The sequence below is a fragment of the Petaurus breviceps genome, unplaced genomic scaffold, assembly GCF_028583685.1.
Source record: "Petaurus breviceps papuanus isolate PSGF00001 unplaced genomic scaffold, PetGlider_PUasm1.0 90633, whole genome shotgun sequence".
NCBI lineage: Eukaryota > Metazoa > Chordata > Mammalia > Diprotodontia > Petauridae > Petaurus > Petaurus breviceps.
In genome coordinates this window covers 3,147,095-3,165,090 of record NW_027187293.1, presented here as the reverse complement: position 1 = coordinate 3,165,090, position 17,996 = coordinate 3,147,095, and the positions used below count along the sequence as shown (strand labels likewise).

General features: G+C 37.8%; 1 protein-coding gene across 2 annotated transcripts in view; it reads right to left on the bottom strand.

Annotated features, from left to right (window-relative positions):
• RGS7 (regulator of G protein signaling 7) overlaps positions 1–17,996 on the bottom strand; it is a 690,838-nt gene that overhangs the window by 5,907 nt on the left and 666,935 nt on the right. The window contains exons 15-17 of one of the 2 annotated variants that reach the window (XM_069064481.1): positions 17,042–17,228; positions 11,533–11,622; positions 9,383–9,463 (exon numbers count right to left, since the gene is read on the bottom strand). In XM_069064481.1, the coding sequence (XP_068920582.1) occupies positions 9,389–9,463; positions 11,533–11,622; positions 17,042–17,228 (352 nt within the window). In that variant the 3' untranslated portion in view covers positions 9,383–9,388. The remainder of the gene's footprint in view (positions 1–9,382; positions 9,464–11,532; positions 11,623–17,041; positions 17,229–17,996) is intronic. The other variant, XM_069064480.1, reaches the window with a different exon arrangement.

The following is a 17,996-nucleotide window of genomic DNA, read 5'->3' as shown; positions in this document are numbered from 1 at the left end:
CCAAATTTTGCATAATAATCTGTGGGGCCTGCCAATCTTTTAAAGAAATGGCTTTGGGAGTTCATATATATACATCAGTATCTCTGTTATGGTTTACCTGTTTTCAAAGCATGCCTCAAAGTACTCATTCAAAACTAAGCACAAATGATAAAAATAGCAAAAAAGAAATGTATCATCAGATTTACAGAGTTCCCTTTTAAGAAAGAAAAAAGTTTTGTGTATCATAAAAACAATACTGATTGGGGCGGCCAGGTGGTGCAGTGAATAGAGTACTGGCCCTGGAGTCAGGAGGACCTGAGTTCAAATCTGGCCTTAGACACAACCCCAACTGCCCTACTTTCCCCCCTCCAAAAAGCAAAAAAAAAATAAAATAAAATAAATTTTAAAGAAACAATACTGATTAATATGTGATAGTACTTGGGGCTTGGAATAGGTGGCTGACACTGAGAAAGAGGACATAGGAATGCCTACCAAACATCCTGTAACAACTAACACAACTGAACATATGAAGAAATTTGGAATGGAAATCAAATTGGTACAGGAGAGTCATGCTAAAATCAAGAAAGTCAGGAAGACCTGAGTTCAAATTCAGCCTTAGATATTTAGTAGCTATGTAATGCTGGGCAAGTCACTTAACCTTTGTCAGCCTCAGTTTCAATTGTAAGGGGGGGAGAGGGGGATAATAACAGCACACACCTCACAAGGTTGTTGTCAGGATTGAATGAGATAATAGATGCAAAGTGCTTAACAGAGTGCCTGGTACACACCGATCACTTAATAAATGCTCATTCCCTCCCCTTTCCTAAATCCTTATCCACCTAAAATGTCACTAATAATAATTTAGTGTCTAGGGGTGGCTAGGTGGCTCAATGAATAGAGCACTGGCCTTGGAGTCAGGAGGACCTGAGTTCAAATATGGCCTCAGACACTTAACACTTACTAGTTGTGTGACCTTGGGCAAGTCACTTAACACCAATTGCCCTGCCTTCCCCCCTCCAAGAAGCAAAAAAAAAAAAAAATTAGTGTCTGTTAAAAATAGTAAAGGAAAATTGCATGAACATTTAGCACTCTTGGACCAGTGAGGAAAATGTGAAGTGCATAAACTAATCTGTTCAATTTCTTTTAATCCCATTATCTAAATTGTGGACAATTAGTTAATTTTTACTATGAAAAGGAAGATAACTATAGGATAACAGCTTTAAGAAATGGTAGGATCAGGAGAGGAGTGAAGATAGTTGAGTAGAAACAGGACTTCTGCACTGCTCCAGTTTCCACTTCCTCCAATTCATGTAAAAAATGACTCTAGACAAACTTTGGAGCTACAGAACCCACAAAATGACACAGAAAAGCTAACCTCCCACTGAAGACAGTCCAGCAGGCTGGTTGGAAGTGTCCAGAGCAGCACTCTGGGAGCGGAGTCCAGCTCCGAAAGAGCCTGAACTGTAGGCTTTATCCTAAGCGCGGCCACAACCAGCCCCCTGCTGGAGGGACTTCAGATCACCAGCAGCTGTGGTGGTTTCCAGAATTATCAAAATAGATAGATATAGATGCTAAGGACAAAGTGAGAGGTCAGTGCAGTGTGGACTTTGGGATCTGGTAGTTCGAGAGTGTGGTCCAGCCTTTACCCCCTGAGGCTCTGCGGCCTTGCATCCACCACCACATGGCTGCTTTAGCTCCTGGCTTACAGATTGTAGGGGGACCAAACTACCAATCTGAGGGGTAATTGCTCTTGCTTTAACCTGCTTGGATCTGGATTGAAGTCTAGGGTGGAGGTCCTGGGGTGCATGATGAGCTTGCCAGAGCATGTAGAGGCTCAGAGAGGGCACCCAACTAATACCTTTGGCAGCTGAGAAAACCCCAGTGTTTGGGACGAAAGCTCCCCTGGCAGAGTCTTTCTGTGGCAAAAAACTCAAAAGTCAAGTAATTGAGTGGCAACATGAGCAAACAAGGGAAGCAAAGCAAGTAGAGCAACCCAACTTTACACTTCTATTTTGGGGAAAAAAAGGATCAAAGCATGGAACAGGAGGAAGAGAGAAAAGTCAGAACTCTTGCATCAAAAGCTTCCAAGATAAATAGGAGCAGTTTATAGGCCATAGAGGACATTAAGAAGGATTTTGGAAACCAAATAAGAGAAGTGTAGGAAAAATTGGGGAAAAAAATGAGAATGATGCAGGAAAATTATGAAATGAGAGTCAACAACCTGATTCAAGAAAATGATACCTTAAAAAAAAAACTAACTCAAATGGCAAAAGAGACTCAAAAAGGCAATGAGAAGAATGCTTTAAAAACCTGAATTTGACAGATGGAAAAAGAATCTCAAGAGCTTACTGAAGAGATTCATTCCTTCAGAATTAAATTGGAGCAAATGGAAGCTAGTGACTTTATGTGAAATCAAGATACTGTTAAACAGATCCAAACAAATGAAAAAATAGAAGGCAATGTGAAATATCTCATTGAGAAAACCACTGATCTGGAAAATAGATCCAGGAGAGATAATTTAAAAATTATTGGACTACCTGAGAGCCATAATCAAAAAAAGAACCTAGAAATCATCCTTCAAGAAATTCTCAAGGAAAATTGCCCTGATGTTTTAGAACCAGAGGGCAAAATAGATCACCTCCTGAAAAAGATCCTAAAAAGAAAACTCTTAGGAATATTATAGCCAGGTTCCAGAATTCCCAGATCAAGGAGAAAATATTATAAGCAGCCGGGAAGAAACAATTTGAATATTATGGAAACACAATCAGAATAATACAGGATCTGGCAGCTTCTACACTGAGGGATTGAAGGGCTTGGAATATGATATTCTGGAGAGCAAAGGAGCTGGGATTAAAACCAAGAACCCAGCAAAACTGAGTATCATGTTTCAGGGGAAAATATGGTCATTCAGTGGAATAGAGGACTTTCAAGAATTCTTGATGAAAAAGCCAGAGTTGAATAAAAAATTTGACATTCAGATACAAGAAGCAAGAGAAGCATGAGAAGGTAAACAGGGAAAAGAAACCATAAGGAACTTATCAAAGTTGAACTATTAAAATTCCTACATGGAAAAATGATAATTGTAACTTAGGAAACTTTTCTCAGTATGAGAATAGTTGAAGGGAATAGAAATGTGTGTGTATACACACACACACACACACACACATATATGTCTATATAGGAGGGTATATGGGCATATGAATACATATGTGTGTGTATATATGTATACAGATATACATAGATAGAGGGCACAGGACCAATTTAATAGGAAGGTATGATACTTAAAAGGTGAAATTATGAGGTGAGAGAGGAATATAATTAGAGGAGATGGGGAAAGACAGAATGGGGTAAACTATCTCATATAGAAGAGGCAAGGGAAAATGGTTACAATGGAGAGGAAGAACAGGAAGGGAAAAGGGCATAAGTCAACTTATTCTCATTGAATTTGGCTTAGGGAGGGAATGAAATACACACTAAATAGGGTATCTCACCCTATAGGAGAGTAGGAGAAATGGGATGAGAGGGGGGATGATGGAAGGGAGGGCAGGCTTGGGGGGAGGGAAGTTGGAAGCATCCACTTTTGAAAAGGGACAGGATCAGAGTAGAGAACAGAACAAGTCAGAGGTGGGATAGGAGGAAGGGAAATATAGTCAGTCTTTTACAATATATCCACTATGGAAATGTTTTGCATAGCTACACATGTACAACCTATATCGAATTGCTTATCTTCCCAGTAAGGGTAGGTGACAAGGGAGGAAGGGAATGAATCTAGAATTCAAAGTTTTAAAATCAAATGTTTAAATATATATATGTGTGTGTGTGTGTATGTGTATACTATTATTAATATTATTTTACATGTAACTGGGAAATAAGATATACAGGCACTGGGGCATAGAGATCCACCATGCCCTCCTGGAAAATTGGAGGGAGGATAGGGGAAGATATTGGAGAGAGCAGATTGGAAGAGAGGATATCCAGTGGGATTGCTATTTTGGGGTGGTGGGTGGGGGAAAAACAGGGAGAAAATTTATAACTCAAAATCTTGCGGAAATGAATGATATAAACTGGAAGTTAATAAAGCATTTGATAAAGTAAAAAAATATCAGAAAAAAAGAAATAGTAGGATCTAGTGAAGGGTGGCTTTTGCTTTGTTTTGTTTGTTTTTCTCAAGTTATATGAGATGTGATCATGTTTGTAAGCAGATGTGAAGGAAATATTTCAACTGAAAATTAAGAGAGATACAGGGTGATCAAAGGGAACAAATTCCTAGATGGGACACGATAAAATGGGACCAAAGGTATAAACAGAGTTTCTGCTAATGAGAAGGAGAAGGCCACCTTTTCCTTTGAGCAGTAAAGGATCAATGAATGGGGATGATGTGGAACTGTCGTCATTGACAAGATATTTGAATATTTAATTAGCACTTCTGCTGAGCTAAACTCACATTAAGAAAATGCATAGCCTTAGCACGGCCCAGTCAAACTTTTGGGACAAAAAAGGCAAGTTGTGATAATATGACATCAAGGATAGCTTGCTGTGCATTAAAAAACCCCCACATATTTCAGTTTCATTTTTGATGCTCTTGTTTGTTGAACTTAAAAACCACATGATAGTATTGTTTGTGAAAGAGTGATTTGAGCTATAACATGTTTCTGAGCATGTCTTCTAAGCCAGATGCCCTGCAATGGTTCACCCTGAAGCGGTGGTAACAAAAGAGCCTCCTGGTACAAACCTATAGTCTCATCCTCCTACTCCTACCCTAGCTTCCCTATGGCTTCACTTACCATTTCTTTGACTCCTCAACCAAAAACTTCCTTCCCTGCATACCATTCCCCTAGAGATGTTTTCTCCTCTGCTTGGAAGATAAGCTTCCTTGAAGGCAGGTACTATTTCTTTTTGGTCCCTTTGTCCTCACTTCCCAGCATAGTGGCTGATACATAGGAAGAGCTTAATATGGATTTTTTCATTCATTCATTCATAGCTGCACTGCGCTTCTTGAAAAGTGCTGCTGTTATTTTGCAACTTAGTGCCTGTGGCAGTGACAGACAAATATCCCAAAGTACACCCAGAAGCCATGGCAAATTCTTCAAGGAATATTCCAAGGCTGTTCTTGATCCAATGAAGCTATATCACCAGTAACATATACTGACATTGTTCAGTCTATAGAATTTACAAGGCAAGTAAAGATCAAGCTATACCAATATATATATATATATATATATATATGTATATATATATATGTATGTATGTATTGTCTAAGCAAAATTAAACTATATATCCACATATGCCAAAAACTGATCATTTGATGCCACCCTATAGGAAACATGGCATTGTGTTCTCAAATAAGTTATCATAGTGTCAATTAAGCAAAATGGTATCTACAAAAGTCTACAATAAAATGAGAGATAAGATGGTTTTGAAATCTCTAACAAAAGAAAGAGAAATTGAAAGAATCTCTCAGTACATTTGTATCTTTCTATCTGGGTTTGCCAGTGTTACTTATGGTGAGGAAAGCCAATAATCACCTTGAAAGTTATTTCCCCTTTAGTTTCTCTGGTGTCATAACTAATGCAGCTCACCTACAATCATACCTCCTGCTCCTAGACAATAAATACTGTTGCATTTAATTAGAAAAGAGGGGCACTAAGTGCCTCTTGGGCCATCCATATTGTAGACGAATATCTTGCATCAGTCATTTCCCTCTCCATTTTTTATCTGATCACATATTTTTGCTGATACTTTGCTATATTGGTAAATATGCAACACTGTATGGGCATACCTTTTTTTATTTCTTTGTCACTATCAGCAGTATAAAACATGGCCAGCGATATTTTTTAGGACACTAAACTTTGTCTCCTTTTCACTGGGGTGGGAACAGATGTTAAAGAAAATTTTTAGCTGCTTTAAGTTTGTCATCATAGACATCCTGAGGGCTTTCAGTCTCCTATCTAGAGTGGTCATTGAACCTGTATTATAGTGTAATAAATTCTGAGCCAGTAGAGGCCTTTAGAGGCCATCAACTCCAATCCCCTCATTTTACTGATGAGAAAATTGAGGCATGAAGAAGTTAAAATGACTTGGGCAGGATCACATAACTATCAGGCATATTAGGCAGAATTTGAGCCTAGGTCTTTCTGATTCCAAATTCATTAGATGGTTTTGAAATCTCTAACAAAAGAAAGAGAAATTGAAAGATTTCTCTTAATCAGATTTCTCAATGCATTTGTATCTTTCTTTCTGGGTTTGCCAGTGTTAGTTGTGGTGAGGAAAGCCAATAATCACCTTGAAAATTATTTCCCTTTTAAGGATTTCAAGAGGCAATGATAGTAGTGTTGATTGTTCATTGCAGGAGTAACAAGTTGGATTGACCTGATATAGAAAAATCACTGGTTCTTTAATACAGAGGGTGGATTGGGGAAGAAAGAGACAAAGTAGTTAGATAAGGGAAGGGGAAGTAATTGCAATAGTTGGTGGAGTGAAGAGGAAAACACTAGTATACAAACTTACTGGAAAAGACAATCTCTCAAGAAATAAGGCAATGCACTATCTTCCTTGGGTTGGAGATGGGGGATTCTTTGGGTGTGGTTTCTTTGTCAATTGTTTTTGCTTAACTGTTTTTCTTTCTTACAAAGGGAAAGATCATTGGTGGGGGAAAGAGAGTGCTGTATCCAGAAATAGAAGCAAGGAAGGAGGGAGAGAGGGAGGGAAAGGAGAAAGGAAAGAAGGAAGAAGGGAATAAAGGAAAAAATAAAGGAAGGAAGGAAGGGAGCAAAGAAAGGAAGGAAAAAAGGAAGGAAGAAAACACTGCATCTTTTCTTAACTTGGTATCTCTCTCCTCCCCTTTTGATTAGTACAGCATATTGTAGGCACTTAATGAAACTTGTTGAATTAGAATGTGTCCACAGAGAAATAGAAATCAAGGTTCAGAATGATATGTGCCCTAGATTGTTCTTAGGAGAGAGTTTCTTTGACAAAATAACTTATATTTATATGACATTTACATTTATAAGGTTTACAAAGCATATCTGCAGGATGTGGAAACATTTGCATTTCTATTTTTAAAATCAGGAAACTGAAGTTCAAAAGGGTTAAGGCACTTGTTCAATGTCGTGAGGATAGAAAGAAGCTGGGTGGCTGAGGGGATCAGAAAAATAGGAATGAGAAATTTGGAAGAGGTAAGGGATTTTGAGAAAAATATGATGAGTTTTGTTTGGAACAGATTATATCTAAGATGACTTTGGGGCATCCTGGTATAGTTTTTGTCCAGGAGATTAGGGCTGGTTTTGGATATATTGATTTGGAAATCATCCCTAGTCAGTCAGTAAAAATTCCTTAAGCACCTACTGTGTTCCAGGTACTCTGATAGGCATTGGGGATACAAAAAGAGGAAAGAGACAGTCCCTACCCTCAAGGAATTCATAGTTTAATGGAAAGAGACTATATTTCTACACATAGAAACTATTGATATGATGAAAGAAAAGAATATATATTGATAGAAAAATAGAGGGACAGAACCTTTGTGAATTTCCACACTTCTATTTTTATATTCTACTATTTTTTTATTTTCTAAATAATGTTTCATTTTGTGCTTGTTTGTTTGAATGGACTTATGGTTTAATTAGTGAAGGGTTCTATATTTTCTCTGCAACTTAGTCTTAGAAAGCTATCTGGGGCATTGAAAAACTAACTCACTTGAACTAGGGTCACAAACCTAGTCTGTTCAGAGAAAAGAACCAGGACTTATTATACCTAGATCTTCCTGAATTATAGGCCAACTCTCTATCCAATATGCAACGCTAACTGTGCTTTATGTCATAATGTCTTATATCAATATCATATTATCACATTATATTATCAGGCTTTTAATGAAAAAATTGCTATATATTATACACATAGTAAAATTATTAACTATAAAAGCAAATCATGATGGTAGAAGGCAAAAAAAAAGAAAAGAAAAGCAATAGAAAGAAGAGGACTATTGGAGAGAAGGAATACTGAGTTGATGACATCAAAAGGAACTTCTACTTAATTTGTTTCAATGATTTGTGACAAACATCTTTCACACTGTAGAATTTTCTCCTAGAAATAATTAATTTATATGTTGTAGGCTGAAGAGTCATTCCTGTAAAAATTCCAATAAAAGCACTGAATTCTTTAATAACCTCTTGAGGAAAATGGAAAATCATGATAGTATTCACCTATCATCCTGTAAGTCTCCTGTGTATTTCCAGTAGAGCAAAATGTACACAGGAAAGCATTATAGCTTTAGCACCACATACTTGTGAAAGGTCTAAAATGTGCCTAAAAATTCTTTAATCTGCTAAGTAGAAAAGCATTCACCTTCAACAAGGAAAGAACATTAACATAATAATTGGTTATGCTAATAATCAGTTGGTTAATTTAAATATAATTAACCAAAGTGTTAGATGTGGGGGATGTGAAAGATAATGATTCCCCTTTTCTTCTATGCCTATTTTAATCTCTTCTTCATTCTTAACTTTGAGTCCCAATCATCCACTTCTTAATGAGGGCGAACACTATGAAATACTCCATTCCTCTCCTCATTTGTTACCTATTTTCTTCCAAAGTCTAAAATGTAGAGTGACATGGCTAAGAGTGAGGGAGTATGGACAGGTTTGGGCATTGTGTATGTTTTTGTGTTGAGAGGGGGTAGGAACCATTGTGATTCTTTTTTTGTTCCTTTTCTCCTCACCTCAAGACCTACTGTGACTTTTGATTTCCCATAGTAGGCATTTTGATCACAATCTCAGACAAAGTTCAAAGGTCATTAGATTAGAAAATGTTTGATATGAAACAGTCTTCTTGGACAACACACAAATCACAGTGCAACATGCCATGGCCACATCATCAAGCAAAAACTTGGGGTTTTTGTTTCAAATAGCATTCACTGTTTTATTTTCAGTCTCTAGATCTCCCCCCCACTTGGAGCACTTTTCCTATTCGTGCCTTACAATCAGATTAGGACCTGAGGTTACTAAAAATCTAGGCCTTAATCAAAACTCCTATTGGAAGAACTTGAAATTTAAACTGTATCTCAGGTCTTAGGCCTTTTGCTTCTCTCAATCTTATCTTACATAAACTAACAACTTACCATTTTAAAGTCTTTTAGATACTTTGAACACTGGGGACATAGCCAGTAATTTACAAAGGTAACCTGTTCCCACTCCACCCACCTCCAACTCCTATTCTCATCCAAGGTAACTAAAAACAAAAACCATGATCTTTGCTGAAGCTGATCAACTTCCATTTCAACACACACACAGAGCTCCATTGAACCGGTCATCACAGCAAAAGCCACAACAAGCACATAGCAGCATGGAACTAACTGAAGGACTCAACAGACAATGCAGACAAACTTGAGTATAAACCAAGATTGTTCTACCTCTTTTCATAACAGGTTAGTGCTGGCCCTCAGTGTTGGTGTACAGTTTTTATGGCATGGGAAAATAGGGATGTTTCTGCCCTATAAAAATAAATGTGTTGAATGCTTTAGTTTGAGCTTACATCAGGTCAGAAAGATCCAAAAAGAATCCTGAAAACAAGGACATCACCAAAAACACATGGGAGAGAATAGGAAAGTGTTGGCAGGAAAGTCACTGATTTCCTGTGTGCTTTGATACAATATTTTCCAACATCTTTCTGTGAATAAAGAATAGAGGAATCATGATGATGGGACATTTTTAAGGGCTTCTATCCTACTACCAAATAGCATTCATATGAAGTTATTCCATAAGCCATTCAAAAGGTCATTCTTCCCACAAATGACAAATGGAAAAGATATAAGGAAACCAGACTCTTCTCATTTGTCTAAGCCTCAGAAAGACCAATATGAGGAGAAAACAGGATAGAAACACGTGTTCTTTTTAGAAGGGAGCTGTAGACACAAGTATGAGGAAAAAGATAAAAGAGGCCCTCCTAGGTCTTTCCAATATTCGTTTAAAAAAGAAAGAAAATGTTGGTATTCTTCCTTTTTAATGACCTATTTCATGCTTCTTTAAGCATCCAAAGCCCAAACACCGTCTTCCTTTTGTAGCATCTTTTCCCCACCAGGCAATGGGAGATGGAACAGAAAAGGAAGCTTAGAGGGAAGCATGAAATCCTGAATTTGTGTAACCGTAACACATTCATCTGCTGTGACATCAATAGAGCAAAGGTGAGGGGTGAAGCTGGGAGTGGAGGATACTTCACTGGACTTAGTCATCTTTAATCTGTCAGGATGAAACACTTACCACATATGCGCAAGTTTCTCAAAAGATGTTCTGCGATCCATTGAGTTGCCCAACTTACTTGGGATGTGGGAGGGATAGATGGGAAGAGGGAAAGAGAGAAAGGCCCATAAAAGAAAGAAAGCAAAAAATAAAAAGAAAGAAAAGAAAAGAAAAAGAACAGAGCAGAAAAAAAAGGATGATGAAATGCAAGGCTGCAACATAAATGTCATGTAAGAAATCAAGAGGGTACTAATGAAACACTTTTTATTCATTTTTTTCTGTAACATAATTTAAGGAGATTTCATCACATGCATAAAATTTGTATGATTAAAATAAAATCAGAATAGCCAAAAATGAAATCAGTGTCTGATGCTACTACACTGTCATTCTCATGGCCTATGGAATTCTGGACTATGGTAAGCAACTGTCCAGAAGCTTTCAATACTTTGCTATCAAGACTATCTCTGATGGTCATCTACAGTATTTATATATGGAATTTTTTCTCAGTTGTGCAAGTAGCCCTGCTTTAGATGACCTCATAAAAAATATTATCTCTTCATCTCAAATGATGAGATTTCAGAATCTTTCTTTTAATATTTAAAAAATGAAAATTTGTGGGGTGGCCAGGTAGCACAGCAAGTAAGAGCACCGGCCCCAGAGTTGGGATGACCTAGGATCAAATCCGGGCTCAGATACTTACCACCACACCCAGAAATAACTGGCCATGCAACCTTGAGCAAGTTATTTAACCCCAATTACTTAAAAAATAAAAGTGAAAAGTTGTATATTAGTGGCATGGTAGTAACTAAACTGGGTAAAAATCTGACCAAAAATATTTCATAAGATGACTTACTGAATTTGAGGTGATAATAAATGGGAGGGAAAAACCTCCCAGTACATTTTAAGTAACATGACCTATACCCAAATAAATAATTTTATTACCAGTTTAATTACATTTAAATTAAATTACCAGTCCAATGAAAGAAAGGGTCTTTTAAAAGAAGACATAAAAATCATATTTTTCTCTCTCTGAAAAGCAGCTCTTCATTTTTTTCCCCCTTAAATTATATAGAAGACTCATGTAAAATTAAAAAAAAAATTATATAATAAAATTTGAAATGTATGAATACATGCATCAAAGAAAAGGAAAGGAAAGGAAAGGGGAAAAAAAAGAACTCATTTGACATGGAAAAATGGAAAAGGCTTTCTTGGACAGGAGCCTGTCTACCTACCAGACATCTAGCAGCATGGCCCCTGCAGATGAGACTGAACTAATTATTACTGAAAGCTATGGAAATAAAAAAAAGGTAAGAAAGACTAATACCTTTTTCTTTGCCTGTAGCAGCTCCTGGTAGGCACTGGATCGTATGAAACGTGGGTAGGAATCACTTTTCATCAATTTGTAAATGTGCTCCTAAAAGAAAAGAATAGCTTAGATGCTATTTTTATGGATGTTTTAGAAAATTTAAAATGAGGAGAGTAAACAATAAATACCACCACATGTCATCCAGGTACTAGGAGGAAGGATGGGACAGATCTGAAGTGGACTAGATATAATAACAACAAAAATAATATCAATGGAAATAACAATAGGGATGATGATGATAAAATTTTTTATATTTCTGGTATGTCATAGGTTTTTTTTGCATATAGTATTTTATCAATGAATCATTTTATGAAATGGCCCAGGTAGATATGGGAATGTGTATTTGATTTAGTCATTTCCAGAAAAGAATATATTGCAAGGGATCCAACATAGCAGTTTTGAACCCAATTATCTTGTGACAAATATAAAGATAAACCTAGCTGTCTCATGTGCCAAAATGTAAAAAAGAGCTTAAGCAATCATGCAAATCATTGAGTATCCAACTGGAATAACTCTGGTCTTAAGATTTACTCTGGGCTCCAAAATATCCAGGCTGTCAACATTGCTCAGGAGAATGGAAGCTCCTTGAGGACAGGGGTTTATTTTGTTTTCTATCTTTTATTCCCAATACCTAGTACTTTGCCTTATATAAATCAGGCATTAATTAGTACTCACCATTATTAAATAGACTAAATTACTTGGGAAGTTGCTTTTTAGTCATCTTTGCCTCACAGCTAAATCCCTAGAACTATTCTGAAGATTTTTCGGCTGAGCCTTCAACTTATTTAATTTTATAGATCCCAGTGATGAGGTGCAGGCTTTTGGGAATTCCCCCTTGAACTGTCCTTGAGTTATAGGTACCTCAAAGTACCTAAAGGTACCCCCTTGAACTCTAATTAAATTGTCCCATTTGATGAGGCATTTGCATGAGGCCATAAGCCTTACATTGTGGCTGGGCCCAAACCTCAGTTACTAGACTTCCCACCCTTGAGCCTATCAAAATATCAATCCACCCATGAATTGGCCTAGCCCCACCATTGTCTGTAGTCTCTAGGTAGTCTCCAGCAACTTTCCACCCTTAATCACTCATTGACCTCATTAACTCCTCCTGAAGCCCCTCCCCAAACTCCTCCTCTAGACCACCCCTCGATTCCTCCCACAACCTTCTGTATATAAGACCCCATCTTGTCTCCATGTTAGTGAGAGTGCCATAGAATGGTGAAAGTGCCATAGAATGACCTAGCACAGACTTACTAGTTGTCTAATGGAAACAAACTTTAATAAACTTTACTTTTCTTTGTCTGAGAGAAGACTTGAGTCGAATTCATTCAGCAGGACCTGGGGTGTTGGTATTTTGGGGTCTCCAGAGCAAACCTAACCCTCTTTATGGGTAACTTCTTCATCATGACCCCATTTGGGGGATTTTCTTGGTAATGATCCTGGAGTGGTTTGCCACTTCCTTCTCCAGTTCATTTTATACATGAGTAACTGAGGCAAACAGGATTAAATGACTTCCCCATGATCACACAGCTAATAAATGTCTCAGACCAGATTTGAACTCACAAAGATAAGTCTTCCTTATTCCAAGCTCAGTGCTCTATCCACTATACAACCTAGCTTCCAATTAACTCTAGCTGACAAATTTACATTGATTTGATATTCAATGAGGAACAGACAGGTGGGGGCTTCTGAGCTATATTACCAAAAACCACTCCTAACCCCTCAGGATTTCTTTTTGAGCCTAGAGGAGAGAATTGTCTGTTACTCTCTAGGAGCCCAATCTGAGAGTTTGAGTGGGGATTAGGCAAGTGACACAAGACAGTACTGTATCAGGGCTGAGATGGAACTGGATCAGATGTTAAAAGTATTAATATGGAGTTCAGTATGAAGAGTTGTTTCTCTTTGCTGCTGATTTAAGAAAGGAAATGCATGCATGTGTATGTATGTCTATGCATCTATTTTTCTCTTTGTGTGAATCAATAATATAGTTATAATCTGTACTGGTGTAGGAAATCTAATCATCTATATTTTCCCTACACCAATGCAATCATAGAGCTGATGGGGTACAGGCTCTGGGAAACCCCTTGAATTCTCATTGAATCTTCCCACTTGATGAGGCATATGCCTGAAGCCATAAGCCTTTCATTATAGCTAGGCCCAAATTTTTGTTACTCTTAACCTAGCCTAGCCCTCCATTGTCCAGCTACTTCCAACCCTTGATCCTATCAAAATATCTATACCCAAATCTGTTACCCTTAAACTAGCCTAGCCCTCCATTGTCTGTTATCTCCAGGTAGCCTTCAGCAATTTCCTACACCTAATCTCAATACTGGAATCTGACCTCAGTCTCTCCTCAAGATCCTCCTTAGACTCTTCCTCAAGACTCTCCCCAAACTCCTCCTCTAAGACTACCCCTAATCCTCCCATAATCTTTCTGTATATAAACTCTATTTTGCCTCCATAATGGGGCTGAGAATTCAATCTAGTTCAGACTCACTCTGTGTCAGATTATTTTGGCCCATTTGTCAATATAGGCTTCACATATACTTAAGCTCCTTAAGAGTCTACCCTTTAAGGCCAACCTTTAATAAACTTTGCTTTACTTTGGCTGATAGAAGTTCCACTCAAGTCGAATTCATTTGGCAGGACCTGGCATGTTGGTATTTTGGGATCTCAACCACCTCTAACCTTAAACCTCAACAGAGCCAGACTAATATGTGTGTGTATGTGTGTGTGTGTGTGTGTGTGTGTGTGTATTTCATTGGTGTAAAGAACTATAAGTCAAGAATCTTCTTATACCAATGAAGAACAAGATACAGTTTGTAATTCATAGTCTTTGGATACTGCTTTGGGCCCTCGGAAGTTAAATGACTTTCCTAGGGTAAAATAGTCCAATTGTATCATTGGAGCACTTGGATTCAGCTCTTCCTAACTTCAAGGCCAGTTATCTATGTAATATACAAAGCTGCTAAAGTACAACTAATTAGCTCAATGAGAAAAACATAAACAATCCAATGTCAGGTGGTATTATGTTCTTTGGGAAAATATTCATAATGTTTTTGCTGAACTTCATATAGTCAAGCTGACTTTCATCAATCCAGAAAAGGAAGAAACATTTCCGGACATTAGAGAGGTGTTTCCTACCCATCTGACAAATTACTGTGTCTGTAAAGCAAAGCTGGGAAACACTGAAATTTCACCCTGAATTGCTGGAAGAAAACAAATCAGTATTGGAATGGGCATCTGTGTCAGAATTTTTACACTGTTTTCTCAGGAATATCTCTGTCTCATTTAATTGTTTCCATATGGGAGAACATGATAGAGCCATTGGAGTTGAGATTGTGGTTTAGTCATTTAAACATGTGTTGACTTTTTATCTCCTGTTTCCTCAATCCAGAAGTGAGAGGAAAAATTGATTGTATACTGACAGCGTACCATAAAGAGAGCAAGATCTTTCCATGAGTATGGCTTTAGTCTTAGGGTTTAATTTAGGAAAAAATGATATATGGATCAGAGATTCTTTTTGTGAGTGATAGTCTCTGGATAAACAGTATATAAAAATTTGTCACATATGTAAGTTTAACCATTAAAACTGATAACCCTTACGGGAGAATTTTTCTTAAAAAAGTTTTTTTCTTTTTTTCTGAAATGCCATTATTTAGGGTTGAGGGCATGGGAAGAAACAAACTAAAGCAGTTTCTAAGGTGGTACATGGCAATATGCATGATATTGTGACTTAGAAGCCCTAGTTCTATCAGGAACTTATTTGCCTGATCAAGACATCTAACTTCTCTGCCTCAGTCTCCTTATATGTAAAATTAGGGGGTGGGACCTAATGATTTTTCAGGTCACTTGATTCTATGAAAAGATCCTTGATTACCCTGAAAAAAAAACTGTTGGACATTTCTACTGGGAAGAAAAGGAGAATTTCCTTCCTTTCCTCTCTCTCCATTGCTTTTACATGTATGAATGAAAAGATTGTAGGAAATGTCAGCCAAAACCCTCCTTTTTCAATTATAGTTCTAGAGATATAGTCAGATTGTGCTTGACATAGCAAATAATCTCTATTAAATGTAATTATTTTTCATAATGTACATTTCAAAGAGATATCCAGATACTAAAGTAGGGTCTCTTTCCAGTTAGGTGTTTATTCTCCTACTGGGTGATATAGAGAATGGAAAACAGTTGTATTTTTCAGGTAGCTACTGTGTTTCCCCGCATACACCTTTCATTATAGCTGGCTCAAATCTCTGTTACTAGCCTAGCCCTCCATTATCCAACTAGTCCCCACCCTTGATCCTCTCAAAATATCTATAAGCAAATCTGTTCCTTTGTCTCTCATCTCCAGGTAGCCTCCAGCTACTTCCCACCCTCAATCTCATTACTGGAGTCTGATCTCTTATGACTCCTCCTGAAGACCCTCCCCCAAATTCTTCCTCTAGACCACCCTTAGATTCCTCCCACAACCTTTCTGTATATAAGACACCATCTTGTCTCCATGAGAAGAAGAAAGCCTGAGAATTATCTAGTGCAGAGTCACTCTGTGAGAGAGATTATCCTGGCTTGTCCAGGCTACAGATACCGAGGCTCCTTAAGAGTCTACCCAATATGGCAAATCTTTAACAAACTTTGCTTTTCTTTGGCTGAGAGAAGACTTGAAGTCAAATTCATTTGGCAGGACCTGCATGTTGGTATTTTGGGGTCTCGAGCACCCCTAACCCTGACCTCATCACATATCTCATACATAGACTGGACTCCTTAAGATCAGGTACTATATATATTAACCTTTTGTGTTTATTTTATTTTTGTGTCCTTAGCACTTAGCATAGTGCTTGACACATAGCAGGTTCTTAATAAATGTTTGTCATTTTCTTTTTGACTTGATTATGTACCAGGTACATTGCTACAAACAAAAAGAAATACAAAAAAAAAAAAAATCCCTGCCCCCAAGGAGCTTATATTCTATGGAGAAGTAAATATAAATAGTTAGATGAGAGAAACAGAGAGAGAATAGAGTAGAGAGGAAGAAGAAAATTAAAGACCAGGCAATAAGGGGAAGGACTAACAGCTAAGATGATGATTGAGGGAAAATCAAAAGAGGCCTGCAATAGGAGAATGCACAGCAGCCTAGCTCAGAAACTCAAATCTACTAATTTGCAAAGAGCTAAATGAGGGAAGGAGGTGTCTACACCCACTTTATAAAAGAATGGTTGGCTTTACAAAAGATTACACCTGGGAAAAAATTCCATCCTTTAGTAATTTCTCCTAAGACACTTCAATTTCATTACCTACAAAACCTAGAGGACTTACAGATATTGGAAGCCAAAATGACAGGAACTGCTGTCAAATGAAGATGAATGGGGTTTGAGGGGGTGGCACTTGAAATCATGTCAATAAAAAAAGATAAGTGATGGACTCCCACACATTCAGACAAAGCTCCCTAAAGCAAAGTCCTCTTGCTACTGACCTGAGCATCTTCAAATGTGTACCGTCCTGGCTCCTTCACATTTTGTGTGGTTTTGTCATAGCTTTTGGAATCCAAATTAATGGCACTGGGGGCACCTGGAGCCAGAAATTCCTGCCATATTTCCTGGACTCGGGTGGGGACTTCCCGAATAGTTCTTTTCTTCAAGTCTTCCACTGCCAGCCAAAACCTATTGGGAATGAAACAGCAGGCATTTACTTACTAGCTGATTTCTGAAAATCCTTAATGTGCTATTTAGCCATGACACAACAGCTGGAAACAAAGTTCTTGGTTTCTCTTCTTTCATGATATCAGAACCATCTGTTCCCCCCCCCCCCGAAAAGCTTCAGAAATAAGGAAGCATAGGTAGGATGAATACTTTTTTCTTTGTAGTTTGTAAGAAGAACAGCATGACTTTGTTATGCTTTACACATTGAGAGGGAATGAAAATGACAAAAATTTTTTTGCAAACAATCCACGCTCAAAGCACTTCTGACAGAGGCCTGCCTCTAGCACAAGCCTCCAGTGCTTAGCAAAGGAATAACAGGACACCAGGGAACCATTCATCAGAAAGGATGGGGATAGCGAATGCTGCTAAGGGCAGGTGGTATACAAGCATTGTGCCTGGGAAATCCTGAGGACTGAAGGGCAAAGGAGCAGAACACACCACATGATTTCATGTCCTTAGGATCTTACCTGTTTAAGTCAGGAAAGGAGTGGCTATGGAGGGATTTTTTTATTCTGCCTAGACCAGGAAATTACCAAGCAGGTGAACAGTCATGGTGTTAGAAGTCCAAGACTCAGGATTACATAAGGTTGTAGCCAGAGTGATTGCTGAATCATAAGTTGTATGTGACAAGAATTCAAGGACTAATGTATGAAGCTTCTACTTAGTCAAGGTTTGAAAGGCCAAAAGCATTGCAGAGATTTCTGAGCAAGACCACTGTAAAATAAGATT